The 16,280-nt window shown below is 37.8% G+C and overlaps 1 protein-coding gene across 7 annotated transcripts in view; it reads right to left on the bottom strand.

The window, feature by feature from the left end:
• Positions 1-16,280, bottom strand: part of Ptprk (protein tyrosine phosphatase receptor type K) — a 503,412-nt gene that overhangs the window by 88,964 nt on the left and 398,168 nt on the right. For all 7 annotated transcript variants that reach the window (XM_051175466.1, XM_051175470.1, XM_051175468.1 and 4 more), the window contains exons 9-12: positions 14,555-14,664; positions 13,020-13,221; positions 10,958-11,063; positions 831-1,104 (exon numbers count right to left, since the gene is read on the bottom strand). In XM_051175466.1, coding sequence (XP_051031423.1) covers positions 831-1,104; positions 10,958-11,063; positions 13,020-13,221; positions 14,555-14,664 — 692 coding nt within the window. The remainder of the gene's footprint in view (positions 1-830; positions 1,105-10,957; positions 11,064-13,019; positions 13,222-14,554; positions 14,665-16,280) is intronic.

The following is a 16,280-nucleotide window of genomic DNA, read 5'->3' as shown; positions in this document are numbered from 1 at the left end:
AAGTTTCTCTTCTCAACAGGTTTTTTTATCCTATTCGCCTTTGTCCAAAATAGAAATAAACAAATAAAAACAAGGTAAGTTTCGGGAAGGAAAGTCTTTCAAAGGAAATCAGCATGGGTGCAAAAGGCTAGGTTGTTTCTCTCCACTGTGCCCTGCTGAGCTTTCCTCTTCAATATTCATTCGGGGTCAGCAGTGGCACTCAAAAACAACTGTGTCCAAAATAGGAAGGGAGGGGACAGTCAGGGACAGGGCCCACCAGCTCCTGTAAGGCTCAGCACCTAGCCCTGGCAGGCAGCCTTCCGTTGAGGTTGTGTCAGCGAGACCACAGGCGTCCCATTACTTTGTAATCAGAGGATTGTTACTTGTTATTTACTATTTGGCTTGTACCCCTTGAAAAGCTTAGAAGGGTTTATTAGCCCACTGTGGAATTTGTATTCTGTTTACACTGAAGTAAATTTAATCTTTTGAGGCGGCCACTACTGAGCAAGTGAGGCAGGACAATGGCGAGAATTTACTGGGGGAGGCATCCGGGTGGCACACACCCACCTTTTCAAATCACTTTGCTCACAGCTGCACTGTGGGCATTCCTAAAGACGGACAAGCTGCAGCAGTTACTAGGAAACAGGGATCCTGTGAAATGCTGCTTGCTGGCTTGCGGCCTCGGCCCTTCAGTCAACACGCATATTGCTGGGAACAGAACACACAATACACATCCATTTTCTTCCCTCCCTACAAATTTTCCCTGATAAATACTACTGAGTGTTCATAAAATACAGCCAAAGCTTCTTTACTTAAGATCAAGGGAAAATCAAATCTCAATGGAACCTCACCTTCTCCACACTGCTCATCGCTTGGAAATAGATGTTGTACCCTTTGCGGGGAGCCAGAGGAGGGTTCCAAAAGCCTTTGTAGGTCCGGTTGTCACCCACGGTGAAGGGGGCAGGCTCCGGGAGATTCCCAGGTGGCAGTTCTGCAGCAAAGTAATAGGGTGCACCACCACTCATGGCACTCTGATATGTGACCGGCACCTGGTAGCACTCCATGGCCCCTGTTTCTCGCTTGGTTCGATGTGGGTGCAGCTGCTCCACGACAATTTGGTAAGCACTTTGGGGAAAGGAAAGAGACAGGTGCCCTTAGAGATGGAGGCCTTAAGATCTGAGGCAAGGGACAAGGGGTTTGGAGTGGGCAGGCCACATCTCAATGGATGTAACCAGCATGCAATCTCTTTCCCATAAAAGAGTTTCTCATGTGCTCTACTACCCTCAACGCTGAACTTAGCAAGGAACTAAGGAAGAAAAATTACTATAAAGTGGTTCACATATTTAACGATCATGGCATCAACCAGAGTCAAGTTCTAGAGAAAGTTCTTGTTCTCCTATTTTGAAGTGGAAAAAGCAGTTTCTTATGCAATTACATCAGGGAAGGCCCAGCTCCAAGGCCCACCAGAGTGATGGCCTCCAGGAGGCACTGGGAGCTGTTGTTGGCAGTTGTCACAGGCTTGGGGACTCAGTGCACTGACAGGATTCTCCACCTCCTGACCTGGCCTCCATCTCTACTGCCTCACAGCTATGTAGATCGAAAGTACAAGTGACATGAGACAAGGCAGCCACAGATGGACAGAAATCTGTCCCCACAACAGAAATAGGCTGCCTCCTTCTTCTGGGCTTGTTAATAATGAAATGTTACAAATTGGAGAGACAGATGGCATGTGGCCTATTAAAACTCCAACCTGAACTATGAATCTTTTTCTTTAAACGCCTTAGAACTTTTCTACAATTGCTGTTATTTTATAGGGATAACAAAAAAAAAAAAAATCAAAAACAAACAAAACACTCAAGAAAAAAAAACCTGCAAAATTGAAATAAAGAACTCTGGATCACTAAAAACTATTCTTTATCAAGTTCTCAAAGTCATAGGTTAATAATATTCTTTCTTTGTGGAAAATGTCTCATGTAAAAGAATTAGGTGGAGAATATCTATGAAACTTATAATTATTAATATACTATGCGTACTTTTAATGTGCAAATAATTAATATATTTTCGAATTGCTGGAAACTGAAGGAAAATGAATTTGGTGGTTTGTTTAAATTTGTAAGACTAAGTTATGGGTGGGGCCCTATGTGAAATTTTGAGACCTTTAGGTAAATATGCTCCATCTCTGCCTTCCGGAGCAGGAAAACAGCCAGTATTTAACAATAGGGCGGAAGATTGCTTTTGGTAAGAGTCTTCCAGAGAGACTAAGAGAGGAACCCAAGTTTGCATCTAGGAAAATGAGAAAAACTCAGGATGTAAAGCAAAATTGCAATTTAAATATCAGCTCTTGTAGTTAGAAGCAAGAGATACCAAAGACTCAAAAAGAAAAAAAAAAAAAAATGGATTAAATTTAATTTACCAGTACAGTTTTATTTTCCTCCTAAATATTGACATTTCCCATCAAAATATTGCTGAAATGTCAAAAGGTTCCTACCTATTTCTTTCCCTTTCGAGGGGGGACATAGATCATATTAATGGCAGAAACTGAGATTTGAGCAAATAATTGAGGCAGAAGTCACTGTTATTTCTGATTGTAGATGCTGAATGGTTCTCTACACCTCTGCCAAGTTGGGTCACAAAGCTTGAAGGAATGTTACTGACAGGAAGCCTGCTATCTGTCTCATCTAGACAATGACATTTGTCAATTTTAAATTTAAGAAATAGCAAGCAGAGCCCTACAGACACAAAGAAAGCAAGAGCAAAGTTGACATATGCTTGTAAAGTAGGGCTAACCCTTATTTTATCTAGTTATCTAGGATTTATTATCCATAGCTATAAGTTATATGCTTCTATATCCTGTGCATAAATACACACATGCGTGCGTGCACATGCACACACACACACACACACACACACACACACACAAATTAATAGATGTATCATATTCCCCAGACAAATCTAACCTTATGTTCTCACCCCAAGGAACAATAAAGACAGTTATCTATCTTGGTTAATAACCTAAACTTACCTTTGAAAAAAAATTCTCAATTATCCCATATACCTCAAAAAACAATAAAATCTAGTATACATTAAATCTCAACTCATTCCATGAAATTGACATATTTAACATTTCATTTTCATGTTTTCTCCATTTCAGTTAAACATAGGAAATATGCAAGACAGTCTACAGCTGTCCAGATTCATTTGAAGCAAAGCATCCTGTTACTGGGGGAGAGAAGGGAAGAAAAAAGGCACAGCCTGCACAGTAGAAACCTTGAGTCTGGGTCCATCTGAGATGTAAATCAACAGCTAGGACCCAGCTTGAAGATATGGCATAACCCATTAGCAGAGAAAGTTTAGAGTAGAGCTGATTCTATAATATGTACAAGAAAATTTCCCACATATGCATATGAATACTTTATTAGCAGGGACTTTAGTGTTTACTGCATCTTTTACTTACTTATAAAGATTTTCTAAGAAATTTTGTTCCTACTACTAATGAGAGACAGAAAAAGAGGTCTGAGTTCGTATCAAAGTTTATGTGTATCTTACTTTCTTCCTTCTTGTGTTATGGAGCAAATGGTTGAGACCCCTCTCCACAGTTCACAGGTGCGATCTTTTCTACCATGTGCTGTGGTATTTGAGGTTAGGGTTGTCTACAGAAAGCAATACAGCATATATGAGTGGTCTCAATAGATACTTATTTTGCCATCTTGGATTTTCCAGGCTTTGAAGCCACGAAGAATAAATGAATGTTCTTTGAACAATTTAGGATTTTGTTATGATAGCATACGGGTGATTATATAAATGCTTTTTCTTTAGGAAGATTCCTATTTGTTCAGAGACTGGAAAAAGATGAGGAGACTAGTGGATCTGATTCCACATCCTTCCACTCCCCAGTCAGCTCTGCCAAGTGAAGCAGCTACATTGCGTGGACTCAGCTCTGTGTCCGAGTAATTGTCCACCTCAGCAGTCCTATCCGATGAGCTGATACAGAAGCCATTTAATTTCACATTTAAATGTGGACTCAAATGGGACCATGGCATCAAACCCGGCATTGGTAGTATGAACAAATCATTCTCTTTTTCTGGTGATGTCTTTACGTAGAGTATATCCAAAGCATTCAAATTTCTTTTTGCCTCCCCTCCCCCAAAAATGACCTTTTATGCTTGAGAAGTTCTCAATACTGTTTGAATAATGAGGATTTTCTTAATTAACTCTTTTCCTATAAATTTGCATCTGTTCATTCCTTAATTGACTTTAGTCAACAATGAAACACTGGACAGTTCCACACAGGCACTGAAGATACTGAGGGGAACACATAACCCTCCACATCAATTTTCTATTCGATGTGTTTGGCATTACCAAAAGCCTTTCAGCTATAGAAATACCTTATAGCCCTCAAACGTTTGTATATACATGTATATGCCATATATGTATGTATGTATACATGTGTCATACACACACACACACAGACAGACACACTCATTCTTTCTACTGTCTTTAAAACACACAACATACAAACTGACTTTCCTTGGTTGGTGTCTGCAGGAAAGCAACTCACAATTACATTTCTTAGTCACCTTAACTCAACATCATATATCATACTTCTTTCTCCTCTTCACACTTAAACCAAGCTAAAGTTGATTTTACTATTTCTCTTCTATGACCTCACCGGAAATAACTTTCTGGTATCAAAAATCTTGATTCATGCTTGTCTGTTTATCTGTTCCCCCCATGCCCCGACAGCACATTAGAAAACTCAAGTGTCTTTCCAGAAAATGACATTGGTCAAAATTTCTATGGTACTTTACTGTCATTAATGAAGCATAGCCTTCATTCGGCTCCCTGAGGCTAAACCTGTAGGTATCTATTTCTCCCTTTCTCTGGATACACGGAGTAGACCTGTACTGAACTGACTGCCATTGCAGTGAGTACTTAAAAAGCTTTTGCATGCAGCAAAAAGTACCATTGAAACAAACAAATACCGTTACAAAGACAAATACCACAGAAGTCCAGGCGCAACTCTAAACTGGGAAAGGGAACATTCTCCTTCACTGGTCAGTTTGACAAGATGTGCCTCTAACACATATCCCACTTAAAAAAAAATAATCTATTTTTGCCCTTACTCACTTCTTATTTGTCAATTCAAATTAACTAAAGGACAGAGGACATGAGAAGTCAAATTAGAACGGAATTGACTTGAATGGAAATGGGCCTATGCCTTTGTTTTTTTAATGTTATTAAATTTAAAAAAAATGAATGGAACTTAAGACTATTAATTACAATATTACATAATATTCTAATATGGTTATTTTTGGCCAATCTTTCCTATTCATTTTCATTAAAATATGGCACTTTTCTCTCTGCATGAGGTCCTTCTGCTTCTGAATCAAAGTCAAAATCGTGGCATCAACTTAAACAAGATCTCACATCCTGTAATCTTCCCTCATCTTTTAGCATGCCATTTCTTTCCATTCTCTTCCTTCATTTTACAAGTGAGATTCTACACTTCATCCTGGGATTGCTATCGTACCAAACCCTCTTTCTTCACCTTCTCTCTTGCTCTCACTAATTTTTTGATACGTATTATTCATTTGAGCAGTGTCATTTACACACCATACACACTGTCAAGGGCTTCCTCAAAAATCTTCACAGAGTTAAGATAGTTCTGTCAACAATAGTTCTCTGACTGCTTCCCTCCACAGTGTAGTCTTCCAGATCCAATACATACATACTTTGAGGTGGAGGAAATAGACGTACAAGTTATAATTACATAATTCTCTTTAAACATAATCATTAATTCACTGATTCCATTCATGATGCCACAGACTCATTAGTCAGAACCTTCAAGACTAGCCTCAGACATCCTGGGATTAAAACATGACTACAGAACACTGTCTTAATATGAACAAACAATTTGTAAAGAAGGGATAAGTATTCTGGAGAAAGACAAAGCTGCAGCTGGAAGACAGCTCAATGGTTAAGAACACTGGATACTCTGGTTGAGGTCCTGAATTTGATTCCCAGCACCCACATGGCATCTCATAACAATCTATCACTCCAGCTACCAGGAATTTGATGTATGATTGAGCTGGATGCTGACCTTTATGTTCAGAAAACAACACAGAAAGATTATGTGCATCTATTCTTCAATTTTAACATAGTCTAGTTAGAATTCAAGTCAGTTTGTCATGCTGAGGACTAAGACAACCAAGAAGTACTTTCTATCTTTAAATATTTGGGGTGAGGCACACTGTCCGTCAGTGAATGACAATGGCAGCACTAACGTTTGGCTGTGTACATGCGACGAGTGAGCCAGACTATCAGGATTCATGTTGACATGGATCATTTCTATATTCTGACCTGTGATTCTGTTAAACACACTCTCCTCTCTCTCTCTCTCTTTCTCTCTCTCTCTCTCTCTCTCTCTCTCAAAATATTAGACAATTTCTCATCTTAATTTAAGAAAAGTTCTGGTTCCCACTGTAGATTGTGACTATATCTGAATTTCTTCACTAAAAACATGTGATGCTTAGATTCAAAATTTGATTATGCCCTCAAATAAAATCACTCTAGAATAAGTTCTTGACTACCTAGCCTAAAAGAGAGCTTGTATTTGGAAATTTCTGCAATAAGTAATGTATACATCTATTTCTAATACCTTACTACAAACTCAGCATCAACACAAAGAAAGCCCCTATTTTATAATATTCTGCTGCTTAGAAAAAAAAATTAAGAGAATTTATGTGTTCTAGGAAACATACCCTGTGAGCCATAAGCACTCAGAGTCATAGCAACAACTGTCAAATGTCAAAAAGGACATTTGAAGTTCTCATCAAGGCAGGCAGTGAGTTTCCATCTTTTGGATGATTATGTAAGTTAAAAAAAATTGTTGAGGAATCATACTTTTCAGGATTGAGTTAAACACATTGTTCATTAACAACCCTGGGAAGCTTGGTGAACATGAAGAAGCCGGAGAGGCTGGTCATGCTGAGCATATCATTTAGGTTGTTCATATGCACCATGATCGCTCAGAAATAATAGTCATTGAAAATACTGATAAGACAGGGAAGATTACAAAGTAACTTTCTTTCTCTGGAAACATGTATATATTTGATTTATGATACCAAACTGAAAATATTAAACATTCTTCAATCAACTTGAAAAGCAAAATTGATGCTTTTGGTAATGGACTCTTCTCTGTGCTGTCACTTCAAGATGTGGCTCCACCTCCCTTCCTTCTGAGCTTCACACACCCGGTCTGCTTAAGACTAGTGTGAGACACATAGCTCTCATTTCCACGGCAACTGTGTTTTTGCGGTCCATGAACACCAGGACCACTCCAGCTTCCCTGTGAATTAGCCTCAGCGCACTCTCTGTTTCTACCAGAATGAGCCTTCCTTAGAAAGATGATAGCTCACGCAATTGATGCTGTAGTCCTGTGGCTACATTCAGTTTCCAAGCAGGCAGTACAGTCTCACTCCCTGGCCTTTGCTATTGCTCCAGCTTCAGCTGCTGTAAGTTTGCCTACATCTGACTTCAATGACCTGAACTACTTGAAGTCCTAGATAGAACGTCACATGCCCTATACTCTGCTTTGCGACCTCTGGAAACTCCTACCACCCCTTCCTTCTCAAAGTAAACCTTGGCTGTCCTCATTTCTTTCCTTTCTTAAAATGCCAGGCCCAACCCCAAACTTTCTCTATGTGGTCATTGCCTTCTCAGGGACACAGCTGTGCATTTAGGGTTATTCCAGACATCTAGATTAACAGGTTAACTCCTGGTGTGCATAGATTGTAATGGAATCCATAAATTTGTGGGAACTATGATTCATTTTAGTTTTTAATAAAGTAAATGTACAAACTCTGAATTGAAGGATATCTCAGATAATATAGCAGAAGATTTGGAATGGGAGTTAAACATTAAGAAGACCAAGTACACGGATGTTCATTTGTACTAGAGTTGGGACAAATGGACAGTAAAATGCAAACCAACTGCATTGCAAGAAAATGGGGGGGGGAATGGATCATTTGGGTGATGCAAAGGACAAGTGGGAGCTATGAGGTTTAGCTACAGGGTGAAGTGATACAGCATTCTGGGAAAGACACTGAGCAGAAGGGCAGTAAGATTAACAGTAGAGAGGGCAGGCATGCCTGAGGAAATTGAGAAGAAAGTAAACTAGTTTAAAGAAAATTAAAAGGCATCATGGGATCCAAGAAAAGATTTGTAAAAGCAGACCATATCTCAGTGCTAGGAAAATTGGTGCCATCAAATGAGACCATCACTTTAAAGCCATTAGGACACTGGACTAGACCACCTTATCATCAGTCCCCAGTGTCTTTGTAAATGGTTGGAGGGAGGAACATGGTCAAAGGAAAAGAAGATGCCCCCCAATTTAAGGAGGGAGGCAAAGTCCCAACTCAGCAAAGGCCCACGTGCTGCTGGACTACACAGTTTAGCCCTCCCTACTGGCCACACCTGTAGAAACACTGTGCAAATGCAGCTAAATAAAGATGGCCTTGATTGGAGTTCATACTGTTCTTCCCTTTTGGCAACACTCATCAACTTTCTCAAATGTTCATGTTAACTTATTTTTACTCGAATAATCTAGTATCTAGTATATGGTCACTTTTGTATATGTGCATATGCTGTGTGTCTGTATGTGTGTGTGATATGCAAGTGGACACCCATGTACCCCTCCACCATGTGGAGGCCAGATGAGGTTCTTTAACTCTTACTCTCTCCCTTACTTTTTGAGCTAGGGTCCCTCACTGACCCTAAAGCTTGCCATTTCTGCTATGCTGGCTGACCAATAAGTTCCTGTGATGGGACTTCCTCTACATCCCAATGCTGGGATTATGGGCAAATGTGTTCATATATGGCTTTCACGAAATTGTTGGCCAATTCTTCAAACGCATGTCCTCTTGGCTTGCACAACACGTGGTCTTACATAGTGAGCAAGCTCTCTAGCCCCTCAACTCATTTTCTTTGCATTATCTATCTATACTGTGCAATTTGGAGTTCTTAGCCACTGGGCTCGATTCCCGGAAAGGTCAAATGTGTTGCCAAAAAATACAATGAAGTCCATTTCCATGCCAGGAAAAGAAAAGTGACGATTAGGAATTATTTTTGTAAAGGTACTGGTTCAAACTATATGAATTCTTTGTAGTTAGAAATCATTTATACATAAAGGCAAACAGAAGAGAAGAAAGACATTTTATGAAACTTGGGGAAAACACACAGAATAACTGAACACTGTCTATGAGTTCAGGTTCTACCAAGCAATCTGGGAAGACCTACTGCTATGTGTTCTGTTGCAGCCAGTGTATCTTTTGCTTGTAATTAATAAATGGACAAAGTCTGCAGAAAAATTTCGACTAAGTAAGCAATTACTTAGTCATATAATTTATGTAGCAGAGTGGTACAATAATAATGATATCATTATATGACTAAAGTCTTTGCTTACTTAGTCACAATTTTTTTTTTAAGATTTATAATATTTTGAGATCTTACTGTATTTATTTGTTTGAGTGTATGCCTGTTTACCACATGTCTGCTTTGCTTGCCAGAGAAAAATCAGATTCCCTCAGAACAGAATTAGACATTTTTGAGCTGAGATATGGGTGCTGAGGATTGAACCAGTTTCCTCTGAAAGAGCAGCCAGTTAGTTCTCTTAAGCACTGAACCATCTTTCCAGACTTTCATAAACTCTAAAAGGCAAACACTAGTAGCTGGAATCCACTTAAAGGTCAAGAACAGACTGAATGCCTATGAAGTATATTTTGCATGTGGCCATGATTACTTGTCCCTAGAGAAGTACACAAAGTCCAAATGTATATAGCTCTCTCTCTCTGTCTTTCTCTCTCTCTCTCTTCACATTTATGATCATGATTCAAAGATCACTGATTCACAAACATCAAGTTCGCTGACTTTGAATTTTCAAGCAGCTGATGTTCCAGAAGCATTCATGTTAAAATACCTTTAGCCATCTCTCTTGTTCCACAATGTGGTACTCTGCTTAGTCTTACCGAGATGGAAATTACAAGTTTCCTTAGTGACTCATGGTCTTAAATCAACATATTCTTAATTACCAGTAATATTTGTACAACTATGATGACAAAAGACATCAGTTTCATCAGGTCAAGTGTATTTGTTTATATACAGAATAGAGATTAATCTGACTTTTAAAGAATTTATAAACAGCACAAAATATCTCAGTTCTGTTGTCTGCTGGGCCTTGATTTTTATACTTATCTGATTTTCTTAACAATATTGATAACAAAATGCCCACATATCTATTGGTTTCAAATAGAAGCTTGCTTAAGTCTTAAAGATTCATGTAATTATACTTCTTCAAAATGAAAAAGGCTGAAGTAATTTGACCTAATTCCTGAAAATAGCATGGGTCAGAATTTCTTTTAAAAAGATTAGCAGTGGTAGATAATATGAGAGATTTTAATATTAAAAAGATAAAGGACCAAGTAAGTTGAACTTTAATATTTATCATGGAATTTCTGATAATTTAAGAATTGAAAGGCCACAGCAGCTTCATTTGCGTTTATTTCCTCAGAGCTTCCTATTGATTCAGTCACTCACATGAAATTATTCATAACAGATATGCAGAGGTGGACAAGAGTTACCTCCTCATTCTATTCGGCAAACACCTTCAAGGCATTTACAGCACAGTCACCAACCCAGGAAGTGAGATTAAAATGGGGATAAAGGAAAATGAAAGAACAATACAGTCTCACATAGTACAGAAAAGCCTTCAAAATTCTGCTCTTAACCATATGTCTGCTTATGATCTTTATTCAAATAAAAAACGAATAGACAAAAACAAAAGAGGAAAATCAAAGTCTTCCTGACATTAACTGTGAAAGGAAGGGCTTTTAGAAAAGAGCTCTGTTCTTTGGTGCAATGCAACCATAATAAGATATTCCTTTCACTTGCTGCTTTTCCTTTTAACTATGCCCCCTCTTACCTGATAGGGGCACCTTTGGCTTGTGCTGGTCTCAATAACACTGTGATCGTGGTGGCGGTTTCATTCAGAGAGGCATCGACTCCTTCATAGTCAGGTAAAGTCGGAGCTGAAACAGAAACCAACGAGGTGAAAAGAAAGTTCAATCGATTTTAGCAATATATTATAGGTTGCTATGACTAAATGATCCTACCTTAAGGGAAAATCAATTTAATTTCTAATTAACTTCAGTGATCCTTATTTTATAGCATGACACTGAACCTTAACCCTGGGCAGAAGAAGCTAGAAAGGCGGGATTGTTAAGTTTTTAAAAGCTGGCTGGGGACTTCTACTGATCATATTCCAAACAGTTTGTGTACACCCATTGATTTCAACTTCCCAATGTCGTTAAGCCAGCGAGGAAGAGGTGGGGTAGTGGGACAAAGTGAGTCAGCCCTGGCTGGACAGTCACACATGAGCCTGTTCGTGGCAGAAGGGAGGTAATGGGCTACTTAGTGGCCACGGCCATTCATGCTTGACGGGCGAACTAAACGCCCGGCATTCTTGTCTGGTCTACTGTCATGTGACCACAAGGCAAACATAATAGTTGGCTGTGGTGATGGAAAGGATATCCTAGCTTTCAGGTACTAAGAACTAGTACATTAACTGGCAAATAGTTAAAATCATATATTTTCAACATGTTGGATAATGTCTAACTGTGATCTAGGAGTTTCTCAAATTTGAGCTGAAAGAAATTTCAATTGGCTGTTACCATGTAGAAGGATGTTTAAGGGAATGAGACCCATTGAAACATAATAGATTATCAGTTAACCTTGACAAGTCAGACGATCTTTTAGAAAAAAGAAACAAAAAAGACCTCATCCACTCATCAAAAGCTTGCTACATGCAAAGTTTTATGAGCTGTGATAGAGACAGGAAGGTAAAACAAAGTCCCTGACCCGGAACTACAATTAAGCATTAACCGTTTATGAAGCCAAGTAGAATACATAGAAAACATACACAATAAACTCTCATATAATCAAAAGATGCAGACAGTTAATCTCACAAAACAGCGACACACTTGTATATAAATAAATTATTCTGTTGTTTTGTTTGTACGTTTTTGCCTGGAGGTTGGCTTGGGCACCACATAATGTAATTTTTTAAAAGTTCTTTTTATTTGATACATTTCCAAATAAAACTTAAAATAACTTAGATACGTATGTTCTTCTCTTGGTGCAAATTTTAGAGTCACGACAATGTTTAAAATGTGTAATGTGAATTGAGAGGGGCTGCTGCCATATATTAAATAGAACTGTTATAAAGATGAGGAAAAAGGATTCATTCATGAAATAAAAATGTTCCTGATACACTATGTGGTTTACCTTCAAAAGACAATTTTCAAATTTAACTCTTTAGTGACACATTTATTTATTTATTTATTTATTTGGTAATCTTAGACATGATGAAATATTTTCTTAACTAGAACAGACTTTGGGAGCAACTTGACAGTAATGTCCAGCAGAAACTTAAGCAGGTTTAATGGATGAATTGACTGAAGTGGAATTAGAATCCATAAATAACCTAGTCAAATGCAAATTACAAAAGTGAACATAATAGAAAGTGAAATGTAGTTATATTTACTACTATTTGCTTAGAATTATCAGAATGTTAGGGAAAATAGGACAGAGACAAAAGGGTGTGGTGTTCTAATACCAGAGTGAAAGACCACTGCAGATTGTTCGAGATTACCCATTTATAGCACACAACTGATACCACAATTAAACCTCATCAAATCACAATAAAAGACCTACTATAATGGACTTGGAAAGATCTGAAATAAAGAAATACTGTAACCTTTTAAGATTATTGTCATTTTTATAACTGCTAAAAAATGTTTGGTTTAGACAATACACCAATAACGATTTGTTCTCGCATGGTTGAATAAAGTGCACTTGACCTCAAGTAATGATAGAAATGACTTAGTAAGATACACGGCAACACAGCATATAACAGAGTGTCTAGAATATGCCATTGCAAACCAAGAACATGAACTGTTCGGCTTCTATGTTACTCATTTGCTTACCTGAGATATTTGTGGTCACGTTGATGGCTGTGGCGGGCCCAAAACCTTTGACAGTGCTGGCTCTTATGAAAAACTGGTAGGTGGTTCCAGGGTGGAGATGCATAAATACATGGTGTGTACTATTCCATAAATTTGATACAGTCTGCGGAGGTCCAGCCACTGGAACGGCAGGGTCAAATGATCTTATGCTGCTATAGCTCACCTATTGTAGGAAATATATTTTTCTGGGTTATCAACTGAAGGCATAATAAATTGTAAGTAAGCCCTTTCTAAATAACATAGCACGCAAGAGCCTCAGCTGCTCATTTCTTTCCTCTCCTTTTCCTTTTGTTTTGGTATGGTTATTTCTGGCATCTCTCGTCCATCCATTAATCCATCCATCCATCCTCTATCTCCATGTATTTTTATTTTGATATTGCTATTTCTGGCATTTCTCATCCAGCGATCGATCTATAGTCTGTCTGTCCGTCTGCCTGCCTATCATGGGTCATCTATCCATCTATCTCATTAAGTCTCTATCATACACCTACCCATATATGTAGCTGCATATCAAACTTGTCAAATACTTATGTCTTAAAAAAACTCTACCAATAAAATGAAAGACTTAAATATGCACACTACATACAAAATTTCTTATTATATACTTTAACGTACATGAAACCCTAAAATCTTCATCAAAAGTATGCCATTATTCTCTTTTCTGTGTAATGAACACATAGCAAACTCTATCAGCTACTTGCAAGAGGAACACAAGTTCAAGGTCAGCCTGAGTTACAGAGTGATTTAATGGTCATTCTGTGTTAACTTGGTAAAACTGGGCTTCAAAATAAAGGGAAAGAGAAATCACAGAAAACTGGTGCTCAAACATACTAAAATAGTCAAAAAATTCATTCTCATTCCTATACTTTATTTTTAGACACAAGAAATAGAAATGTTCATTCTATAATCAGCACCAACTGACTATAGAGCAGAAAACCTCACAACTGTGCAATTAAAAATACCCTTTTGAAAGGGATGAAATTCTCTTTCAATAAAAACATATTTAAAAAATTCATTTATTCTCATCTTCTTATTTGAAAATATAGTATTTATGTGCAAAGGTAAATGAAATTCTGAAATGGGTTATTAATCTGTTTTGCTTTGGGGGGCTAATAATTTCTTTGTAACAAAAGGCATTCAATGACCTCTTCTTAAGCCAATATGCTATTGGTTTCTTGATTTTAGAAATAGGGATGCAGCATTTTTATATGTAATCATTCATTATAACCATTAACTGAGTCTGACAAGGACATAGTCCAGTTACACACATACATAGACACCGAAATTAGCATCTATTCCAAGAATCTGAAAATCTTTGGTACTGTACAGTGATTAGTTTCAATTTTTAAATCAGATAATTTGTGAATTAGGACAAACGAGATTTGATGATGTTTTAATATTCTCATCCCCGCCTTTGCCTTTACCATTATTTCCACCTAGCCTTTTCCTTTGGTCTTTTTGTATCTACACACCAAACAGCTCCTTTCTCCCCATACCTCATACTGAGTGATGATTCCATTTGGTTCCAATGGCTCTTTCCAGTTCAAGAAAATCTTGTTTTCAAAGGATGTTCCTTGGAGGGATTTGACTGGCACCGGTCCAGGCACTATAAATACACACATTAGTGATAAGAACACGTGTAAACAAAGTCGAAAATACATCACGGGAACAAGATAGACACAATTTAAAGGAGATGTCATCAAGTGAAAAATGTGTCTTTAAAAATAAAACCAGAACATGAATGGTAGTCAGGCTTGATAGTGACAATGGAAACTGAAACTAAGCCTGTAAGTTTCTAAATCAAGAATCGGAGAAACATAAAGTTATTGTTATTCCAATGAATATTCAATCACCTTGGAGAGTTGTATAGTCATGTACTCCGATTTCCTCTGTTGTATACCTCTAATAACATGAAGTTCTTATTTGTAATTTGTTTCAAGAACAGAGGTGCACTTCCCTGAAAGTTTTTTTTTTTGAAGATTATGATAATCCCCTAAAGAGGCTCCATCAACGAAGTTCATAAAATAATGAATTATAATCATAATTAACGTTCCTTAGACTCAAAAGCCAAATCACACAGCACTGACTTGAAATGCCCATTAAAAATCATCCTGACTTCTGTAGCTATACTTATTAAATTTTCTATAATTAAAAAGATAGTGTTGATTATTATAATTTTTAAAAAGTTGTTAGAGATGAATAGGCTAACATGTAATTGCTTCATGCTTTTTATTTTTTCTCAGCTAAGAAATAGCTTATGAACAAGCTGGTTAAGGATTCAGGGATCTCTCAATTGGTTTTCTTTCCTTGTTTGTTGGAGCTGAGGGTGTGGCCCAGGCCTGGTACATGCTGTAAGTCACTGCTCTACCACTGAGCTATCTCAGGTACTGCACTGAAGTCTTTTGTTGTTGCTGCTGCTGCTGGTTTTGTTTGTTTGATTGTTTGTGGACTGGGTCTAATGTACACTTTCACTTTGAACACTTCTTTTTTTTAAAAATGAGACAAGGTTTCTCTGTATGGCTTTGAAGCCTGTCCTGGAACTAGCTCTGCAGACCATGCTGGCCTCGAACTCACAGAGAATCACCTGCCTCTGCCTCCCCAGTGCTGGGATTAAAAGTGTGCGCTACCAATGCCTGGCTCGCTTTGAACTCTTTGTGAAGCCGAGGATGATCTCCAACCTATGATAGTGTTGCCTCTACCTACAGAATGCTGAGATTATAGACATGTGCATCCATACTCTGTTATGTCACATCCGTGTTGGGAACTTAATTCAAGAGCTTCATGCATGCTAGGCAAGAATTATGACTCCTGAGTAACATTGCTCCTGTCTTTATTTGTGAAAGTGTTATTAATTTTGAAAACCCTAAGTCACTAATTAGCAATGAATCAGTTACTCTTGACAAGCAAAAAGGTATTTCTGCTGTTGTGTATTTTTCTTTAGTTATAGAATTTACTTTAAACCCTGGCTGTTTATTCACACAATCTAAATTCCTCTAATCATGCTTTACAATACACATCATCTCACCACTTGACTTAAGGTTTTCTTTTTTAAAATATCAACCCAGTATTGGGCAAGTATGGTTTTTAATTAATATTTTCCCCGAATCTAACGTTTCAGTGAACTTCACACATGACATTATCTAGAAATGCCGTTTCAAAGTACAGAGCAATTTCATGAGGATTGAAATAAATTAAAAATCACTGGATCAAAGGAAATGTATT

This window comes from Phodopus roborovskii, unplaced genomic scaffold (genome assembly GCF_943737965.1).
Source record: "Phodopus roborovskii unplaced genomic scaffold, PHOROB, whole genome shotgun sequence".
NCBI classification, from domain to species: Eukaryota; Metazoa; Chordata; class Mammalia; order Rodentia; family Cricetidae; genus Phodopus; species Phodopus roborovskii.
Note: the sequence above shows the minus strand (reverse complement) of the source record. Positions and strands in the feature narration are given on the sequence as shown.